This window comes from Lolium perenne, chromosome 2, assembly GCF_019359855.2.
Source record: "Lolium perenne isolate Kyuss_39 chromosome 2, Kyuss_2.0, whole genome shotgun sequence".
NCBI classification, from domain to species: Eukaryota; Viridiplantae; Streptophyta; class Magnoliopsida; order Poales; family Poaceae; genus Lolium; species Lolium perenne.
This window is the reverse complement of record NC_067245.2, coordinates 320,466,302-320,476,065: the sequence shown is the minus strand read 5'-3', so window position 1 is coordinate 320,476,065 and position 9,764 is coordinate 320,466,302. Positions and strand designations below refer to the sequence as shown.

General features: G+C 45.6%; 1 protein-coding gene across 1 annotated transcript; it reads left to right on the top strand.

Moving 5' to 3' along the window:
• The first annotated feature begins 5,204 nt into the window (after positions 1–5,204).
• On the top strand, positions 5,205–6,709 carry LOC127336650 (acetylserotonin O-methyltransferase 1). The gene is made up of 2 exons (XM_051363487.2): positions 5,205–6,086; positions 6,213–6,709. Exons 1-2 carry the CDS (start codon positions 5,271–5,273, stop codon positions 6,513–6,515), a joined length of 1,119 nt encoding a protein of 372 aa, XP_051219447.1. The 5' UTR covers positions 5,205–5,270; the 3' UTR covers positions 6,516–6,709.
• Positions 6,710–9,764: the final 3,055 nt, after the last annotated feature.

Genomic DNA, 9,764 nt, shown 5'->3' with positions numbered 1-9,764 from the left:
CCTCCCAACCAAGAGAATGTCTATTCTCCAACAATTTATACCAATGCGCCGCTTTACCAGACAGCGAAACAGAGAATAGCTTCTTCCTCACTTCATCCATAGAGATACCTGCACACTTGAATAACCCGCATAATTCGTGCAAAAACAGTAAATGATCTCTAGGATGGACAGTTCCATCCCCTTTATAGTGGTTGTCCATAACACGTTCAATAATTTTCATAGGTATTTTATACGGAATACTTTCAGCAGGTGGATTCAAAATATCAGAAGCATCATTAGAGTTATCGCATATGGGAGATAAAGCATTATCAGAACAAATTTTCTCCCCTAAAGATGGGAAGCTAAATAGATCACAAAAACTAGCTTCCCCAAGCTTAGACTTCTCCATAGCATTAGCAGTAATTGCATTCATACTAATAATATCGCTACTAACATGCAAATAAGGTTCCATAGGTTTTTTAATTTTCGCATCAAACAATTCTAAATCAGGAAAAAGATTAAAAAGCTCACCAATTTTTTTGTTGTTTTCCATTATGCCTAACTAGTGTAAAACAAGAAACAAAAAGTTGCAATTGCAGGATCTAAAGGAAATAGCTTCGAGCACAAACACAGTGGCGCCAGAAGAGTACTTTACCTGGAACCGAAGTATGAGTGCCTTTTACCTTTCCTCCCCGGCAACGGCGCCAGAAAATAGCTTGATGTCTACGCCCCCTCCTTTTCCTGTAGACAGTGTTGGGCCTCCAAGAGCAGAGGTTTGTAGAACAGCAGCAAGTTTTCCCTTAAGTGGATCACCCAAGGTTTATCGAACTCAGGGAGGAAGAGGTCAAAGATATCCCTCTCATGCAACCCTGCAACCACAAAGCAAGAAGTCTCTTGTGTCCCCAACACACCTAATAGGTGCACTAGTTCGGCGAAGAGATAGTGAAATACAGGTGGTATGAATATATATGAGCAGTAGCAACGGTGCCAGAAAATAGCTTGCTGGCGTGTAGTTGATGGTGGTAGTATTGCAGCAGTAGTAACGCAGTAAAACAGTAAACAAGCAGCGATAGCAGTATTTAGGAATAAGGCCTAGGGATTACACTTTCACTAGTGGACACTCTCAACATTGATCGCATAATAAATAGCTCTTTCTCATATGTGCTACATACACTCTTTTGTTGGATGATGAACACATTGCGTAGGATTACACGAACCCTCAATGCCGGAGTTAACAAGCTCCACAATAATGTTCATATTTAAATAACCTTAGAGCATAATAGATCATTGCAAAATAAACCAAGAACTAACATAGTGCACACACTGCCCACATTACACTATGAAGGAGGAATTGATCACATCAATACTATCATAATGATAATTAACTCCACAATCTACAAGAGATCATGATCATAGCCTACGACAAGAACCACATGGTGCACACACTAGTCACCTTTACACCATGCAGGAGGAATAGATTACTTTAATAACATCACATGAGTAGCACACAACTAGTAGCGATACAAAGCTCATATGAATCTCAATCATGTTAAGCAGCTCATGAGATCATTGTATTGAAGTACATAGGAGAGAGATTAACCACATAGCTACTGGTACGGCCCCGAGCCTCGATGGAGAACTACTCCCTCCTCATGGGAGACAGCAGCGTTGATGAAGATGGCGGTGGTGTTGATGGAGGAGCCTTCCGGGGGCACTTCCCCGTCCCGGCGGCGTGCCGGAACAGAGACTCCTGTCCCCCAGATCTTGGCTTCGCGATGGCGGCGGCTCTGGAAGGTTTCTCGTACCGTGGCTTTTCCGTCTCGAGATTTTAGGTCTGGGACCTTTATATAGGCGAAGAGGCGGCGTCAGAAGGTCGAAGGGGCGACGACACCATAGGGCCGCGCGGCCAGGGGGTGGGCCGCGCCACCCTATCATCTGGGGGCCCTGTGGCCCCCCTCTGGCCTCTCTCGTGTGTTCTGGATGCTTCCGGGGATTCTAAGATCTTAGCGTTGATTTCGTCCGATTCCGAGAATATTTCTTTACTAGGATTTCTGAAACCAAAAACAGCAGAAAACAGGAACTGGCACTTCGGCATCTTGTTAATAGGTTAGTTCCAGAAAATGCACGAATATGACATAAAGTGTGCATAAAACATGTAGATAACATCAATAATGTGGCATGGAACATAAGAAATTATCAATACGTCGGAGACGTATCAGTGCATCATCATCATCATCATTGTCATCACCATAGTGCCACCAACATTCAGTGGCGGGATGGCCCTCCTTCTTGCAAATTTGACAGAGGACCCCCGGTTGCCACTGACTTGCAACTCGATCCTGGCGACCACCGCCCTGACCACGACCCCTTTGGGGCGGCGATCCTGTTGGGCTTGAGGTGGGCAATCGTAGGGCGGTGGTGTCGGTAGAGGTGGGTGTGGCTGCTGGTTTGGGTACTGTGGGTGTGTTTGTGGTGGTGGGTAGTAGGAAGGAGCATAGGGATGGTGCATGTAGGGCTGAGGTGGGGTTTGGGCGTAGGGTACAGGGGCATAGGATTGTGGTGGAGGAATATAGGGCTGCGGTGGTGGTGGTGTGGCGTGGTAGGAGGGTGGTGTAGGAAGGATGGGCGGCTTGGGTGGTGCATGGTGAGGGAAAGTGGGACGGCGTGGTGCAGCATTGATGGAGGAGGTGAAGGTGCCGGTGTTTTGACCTGTAGCAACAAGCATACTTTCACGGGATTCATAGGATAAAAGCTGAGAGCACATATCACCAAGTGTAGTAGAGGGGTTTGCATTGATGGAGGTAACCAGAGGGGTGTAGGAGCCATCAAGACCATTGAGGATGTAGTCCTTGAGCTCATCATCATCGACTTTCTTTCCCGCAGCAGCAAGTTCAGCGGTGAATCCCTTCATCTTTGTGAGAAATTGAGAGGCAGTCATATCAAGCTTTTTTGTATTTGTGAGTGCTCCACGCAGAGATGAAACACGGGACTTGGATTGGGTGGAGAAAAGTTCAAGAATAGCACTCCAAACCTCCTTGGCATGAACCAGACCATACACGTGAGAGAGTAGATCATCGCTAAGGGAATTGACGAGGAAGCTCACCACTGCTTGATCCTTGGTGACCCAGGTCTCATACTCGGGGTTGGGGATGAGTATTTTTTTCTTGTCCGCATCCTCCGCTTCCAGGGTCTCGGGCGGGGCCTGGTCGGTGCCATCCAGGAAACCAATGACACGGGCGCCACGTAGAGAAGGCATGATCTGAGTCTGCCAGGAGAGGAAGTTGTCATGGTTGAGCTTCGTGGCCGGCGGAGCACCAATGGTGACCGGCTGATGGGTAGAGGAAGACATGGCGGATTAGGGTTGAGAGAGGAGAGGGTTTTTGGGAGGGAAAACTAGGGGAATTGAGAGGCTTGGTCTTTATCTATGGGAGGGAGGTGTTCCTGGTTGTTTTGATGGGGAGGGAGGTGGCCGGCGGCGGTGGTGGAGATCAGCACCGGTGGTGGTGACTAGATGGGAAGAGGATAGCTCTGGATACCATGTTGGAGAGATCGTTAGGTAGGAGAACGATGTGTGCCCTTCTTAGGCATCGGTTCCGTGTTATATGAGACAGGAAAAAACCCCTGAGGGTATAATACAAGGATGTATAGTATACGGGTGGAGTACTACTCCATACCATATGTATACTAAAAACAAACTCTAACAGATGGTACATATTATAAGGCCACATGCATCGCTTGATGGCATCCCTGCCTACGTCCTGCAATGTAGTATGCATTGTCATGGACGTGAGGCATCGCTCATCCTGTTCTTCAATTTATTGGCAGACCAGGTCAAGTTGTGTAGACACGTGCAACACATGACAGGAACTAATATGCAGGAAGTAAAACATCCAGTAATTTGGCATGTATGGCTCAATATTACTACCCCTGATTAGATGAACGCACCGTAATGTTAGATTCCTATTGTGAACACACTTTCTAGTGATGCTAATTCTATATCCACAATACTTATATATCTAGAGCGATTTTTGGTCTAAGTTACGCAAATCCGGCCACTATACCATAGGACAGTATCAACTAAGATTTAAAGCGCATGTACAATGCAGTAATGTTAACCTTCTTTTACGCTTGCCACATATGATTTTTGCTTAATTAAAATGAGAGATAAAGAAGAAAGAAAATGTTGTCTTCCCTTAGCTAAGGGGTGATCTCTTATTTAAGAGATGACTATTTTACCTATTGTAGAGTTATTTTCCCTTGGCCCCACAATTTTCTACTAAAAATAATTAATTCTCATTTATTTTTAGGGATAACAATAAGAGATAATACCTTGTACCACTAATATTTATCTCCTTGTCTAGATGACGTGGACTACTAAGATAAGAAATGTCTTACCTACCATTGTACATGCCCTAATATTCCTTCTTTTTTGCATTTGGTGTTTGATTCCCTTATGCTATCGTGACATTTGTGGGCCTACTTGATTTGAGCCATCTAGGTGGGTTTAATCTCAAAATTGGCTAAAAATCAAGGGGTAACCAGCTAATGCCCAGACTTCTCAAACTCCTTGCCTAACTTCGGTTGCTTGATCTTTATCGGGCCATTGAAGGAAATAGGGTTTCCATCTAAGGGCATCAACTCCATCATTAACCTTACCAGGGTGATAATGAATATTGAGGTGCTAGTCCTTGATCAGCTCAGTCCATCCACTTTGCCGCATATGTAACTTCTTCTAAGAGAAAATAAACTTCATGTTTTTTTGGTGAGTGTATAGATCTCACAAAAAAAAATGAGGTAGCGACGCCATGTATTGAAGGCATGGACTCCAAATCATGTGTGGGGGCAGTTGACCTCATGAGGTCGTAGTTACCGAGAGGAAATTAAGCTGCCCCTGGTCACACGGCAACCTAACGATTTCCTGTGGTGTGGGTGACACGTAATGAAATTATGAATTGAGATTTTGTTTGATGATTAGTATATGCCATCATATTATGTTGGTATGAACAGATTCTTATTCGTCCCCGACTATATATATGGTACTTCTTCGTTAAGTCTGAGATGTGTTGTGAGCAAAACACTGCAGGGTCCCTTGAAAAAGATGTATCTCGCTGAACAAGGGTGTGAGAATGGATTTCTGGAAATTCTTGGTGCGTCCCGATCCAGTCACGCGCCATGTCCAGGGGAAATCACGTGCGTATGCATCTATATAAGACCCCCTCTACCGAGCTAGTAGCACACACTACATTTTCTCTAAAAGAGAAGGTAACAGCAGCATACTACACTCATACACAATGGCGCCGCACAAGCACAACGAACAAGACGACGAGCTGACCATGAGTACCAACGAGTTACTTCAAGGTCAGCTGGAGCTCTACCACCACTGCCTCGCCTTCGTCAAGTCACTGGCGCTCAAGGCCGCCACGGACCTGCGCATCCCCGACGCCATCAGCCGCCGCGGGGGCGCCGCCACCTTGTCCGAGCTCGCCGACGAGATCAAGATCCACCCGACGAAGCTCTCCAACCTAAGGCGGCTCATGCGGGTGCTCACCACCTCCGGGGTCTTCTCACTGGTCCAAGGCAAGGACGAACCCTGTGATGGTGCTGCTGCCCCGCCTGAGTACTACGAGCTGACCGTGGTCTCCCGGCTCCTGGTCGAGAAATCACCACACGACCTGTCCCCGATGGTGGACACAATGGTAGACCCGGTATCCTGGAACGCTCTTCTGAAGATGCCCGAGTGGTTCACCGAGGAGCGACCGTCGGGGCTGTCGCTCATCGAGGTTGCGCAGGGCTGCGACTTCTGGGACACCACGGTGGGCGATGGCGGCAAGTTTAGCGGAGGCATGGCCGCCGACAGCCGCGTCGCCATGCAGGTCCTGCTCAAGGAGCACGGCGGAGTGTTCAAAGAAGTGAAGAGCTCGCTGGTTGACGTCGGCGGCTCGCATGGTGCCACCGCCACGGCCGTGGCTAAAGCGTTCCCGCACCTCAAGTGCACCGTGCTGGACCTCGCCGACGTGGTAGCCTTGGCTCCCGCCAACGACAGGGTGACCTTCCTCGCCGGGGATATGTTCAAGTATGTCCCGCCGGCGGATGCTGTTCTACTCAAGGTAAAAATTATTTACTGTACTTCAATTCCTTCCATAGGCAGCGCCATGCATGGTTCAAGTATTACCAGTACTCCATCATTCTTTTGTTTCTACTAGTCCATATACTTATGCGATGTTTTGTTCTAGTGGATTTTGCATGACTGGAAACACGAAGACTGTGTCAAGATCATGCGTCTGTGCAAGGAGGCGATCCCGGAGAGAGATGCGGGAGGAAAGGTGATCATCATCGACATGGTGGTCGGGTATCCGGTGACTCAGCAGCATGATTCCAAAGAGGCGCAGGCTTTCTTCGACGTCTACATGATGGGCATGGATGGAATCGAGCGAGAGGAAAGCGAGTGGAGCATGATTTTCTCCGAGGCCGGCTTCAGCGACTACAAGATCACTCCAACCAATGGAATTCGATCAATCATCGAAGTGTTCCCCTGAATGCATTTCAAGTTTCGAAGTTTTATGCTCCTCATTTTTAGTTGTAATAAATATCGCGAGAAATTTGCTAATGTGTGCCTTCTCGTGAGAGGTACTCGAACTCTTTAAATGTTGCGCTGCTAGTTTTATGGCTGAGGCTGTTGAAGTTGTTACTTTCACCTGATTAATTAATAAATTTTGATGTTAAGAATCAATCTGTGGTTGGATCGTTAGGAGAGAAGTGGCACCCCAAGCCTACCAGAGTTCAAATCTTAAGTTTGATATTTTGGGTGTAAGTCGGTCGAGTGCCCGTAGTCACGCAACCTGTGGACCTTTGTGGCCTCCGAGTTCGGCCTTGCCTCACTCCGGCCTGAGACCTGGCGCTCTCCAGGCCCTCTGTCGGCTTGGCTGGCCTCCCTTGCGTCTGCCGCGCCAATGGAGGTGAAGGCTTGCAATTCCATCACTCTCCTGGTCATCTGGGCCATTTGGCGCGAACGTAACGACCGGATCTTCCGGGCCCGCGAGCGTCGACCGGTGGAGGTCCTTGGTGATATTATAGATGAGCGATCGTGTTAGGCGTTGGCGGATTGCCGGCACCTTAGAGCGCGAGAGTAGTCGCATGTGCTCGGGCTACCTTCGGGGGCCCTCCTTGTAACCTTTTCGTACTTTTGAGTTCCTTGTAACTCTTTTCCTCTATCAATGAAATCGCAGCTCTCATGCGCTTCCTCAAAAAAATTATTTTGGGTGTCCGAGAAAGCCGGAATATTCTTTCAATGTGGGAAGCGACGTTTTCATCGATAGTGAGGCGTCTATGGTGACTTCGTCAATCTCAAAACCCCCCGGATCAGTTTCTCGGACTCAAACTCTCGAAGGTTCTCATAAGGGTAGAATGCGTGAGTTCATAGGCTGAGTGTACGTACGTATGTATAAGCATCTACGATTATACTGTGTTTCTCAAGAAAATAAAAAAAAAGTTTGAAGTTGAGCATCAAAAGAATAATTCTTTAAATGTTCTTACATGATATTACTTCATATCATAGTTTTAAATAGCGGGCTATAGGATATACCCGTGACCTCCGAAAAAGGCTATAGCCAGGCTATAGCGGGCTATAGCCACCTTTTAGCACGTGAATGCATTTAGCCTCACCTTGCTCGAAAGGCTATAGCCGGACTGTAGCGGAGCTATAGCCGGCTATTTAAAACTATGCTTCATATAAGGATCACAATGGACATGGTATGGACAGGGTAGAGCAGTATCATACCCATACTCGTATAGGCAGTTGGTATATACTTCAACCCATACCCGTACCCACGGGTTTAAAACTTTACCCATACTCATATCCAACGTGTACCCGTACCCATTGGGTACCGGGTAAATCAAATAGTATACAAGCTCTTCAAAATTTTACATTTACCGATAGCTAACTTGATTAAAAATGAATTGTATCAACTTAATAACACTTTTGTCAGAACGTAGAAAACACAATCTCATATTCTAACTCATAAATCAACAAGAGTATTTGTGTTTAATGTAAAAAATAAGAAATAAATGGGCAGGTTATGATTATACCCGTGAGTACAAGGCTATATCTGTACCCTGCACATGACTTAATGAGTAGGGTATGGATACTACTCATGGGTATAAAAGTGTATCTATACCATGCGCATACGCATATCGGTGGGTAAAATTGCCATCCTTAACTCCATATTCACTCTCCACATTGTGTCTTTTTTGTTTCTTGTTGTATCTAATTTTCGGATTTCTACAATTGTATTTCCTTCTGTTTCTTTAATTTAATTTAACATTCTTTGCCATGTTTGATGAAATTTAAATGATCCTCTCGTATGGGTATACTATGGTATGGTTTTGCGGTAGTATATACGGAGAGTTTCCTTTCTGTTTTCCTTTGTTAATATCGTGATTTCCTGCCGAGTGCTGAAATATCCCTTACGCAGTATGAGTGTACTGATCTAGCTGCCGAATAATGAAATGTACCTGATGCAGTTTATGAGGGAGTCCCTCGTGAGTACATTGCAGAGCATTCAGATATGGTGGAGTATTATAGAGCATACTAGTGGAAGAAATACCAAAGCTACTTAACAACACTACTCTGACGGTTACTATCTCAACATGGAGTGGGCATTCCAATGATGCCATCTTGGCAAAGCTCATTGCATAGTGCGTCAATCTTGAAGAACTTCACATTGACCTGAAGAGAGACTCCAAAAACATGAGTTCCTCTAGTACTAAAAAATCACTTAAATATGTCTGCCGTTTGCCTAGTCAGACCTGCAGCTATCAAGTGATCAAACTAGAACAGGATTTCAGGGAAATAGGCAAGGAATTTGGCGCTGTGTAAAACGTACAGCCTTTTCTCGTTCTCTGTTTCTCTTATTTATATGGTTCAGTTACAGAGTTTAACTGACGACCGAAAAAACAGCAAAGCCAGGCCACGAACGAGTTGGTGGTCGCTGCCATCCCAATGGCCCCCGATCGTCGCTCTCCATCATCGCCATGACTAACAACCTCGTTCCATCCCACGACGCAGTCTTGGCGATGCCCTAGATGCTAGGAACAGAATAAAACACTACAACCAGACCGTGTACAAGCACAAGCTGGTTTATTTCCTAACTGACGAAACTGACAGACTAACAGACAGACTAAGAGCAACAGGGTTTAACAAAGCTAACATGCCTAATTCAGCATTGAAATACTGTGCGTATCCAAATCTGGTATAAAGACTTGGAATTGAAACTGTGCATTCACACAGGAGAATTCCTACAGATCAAGTTTTATTCAAGAAGACTGACTACTAGAAGAAGATAAAGCAAATGGAACTTGTATTTACTGTACATTTGACATTTCCCATAGAGAAAGCAAGGATAAATCTGGGATTGATCTGCAGTTTTACCAATTGACTGTGATTGATTGACTTTATTTGACGCCAATTGACTGTGATTGATTGACTTCAGCTATGACATTTTAATGAAAAAGAAAGACATTCTTCCATACCGCAAGTGCTCTCTGAACTCTTATGTTCTGATGCATTGGAGGCAAAAGTACGAGCTATACTTATACTTATGTAACTGCAGAGTCAGAAATAGGTGTATTGAAGCATCATCTAGTGCTCGTCATTCAGCAGCTTCTGGAGGTGTGTCTTCCTTTGGTCATTGGCAGAAACCTTCACACCTTGCAGTAAAAGCGTCTGATTTGAGCAATTACAAGCTTCTTGGGGAACGGCTGTTAGAAACGGTAAGCACGATATGACT

Excerpts from the sequence above, each read along its gene's own strand:
- LOC127336650 (XM_051363487.2), top strand. The coding sequence starts at position 5,271 with ATGGCGCCGCACAAGCACAACGAACAAGACGACGAGCTGACCATGAGT. Across the intron at positions 6,087-6,212 it reads CGGATGCTGTTCTACTCAAG|TGGATTTTGCATGACTGGAA; the intron begins GTAAAAATTATT and ends GTTTTGTTCTAG.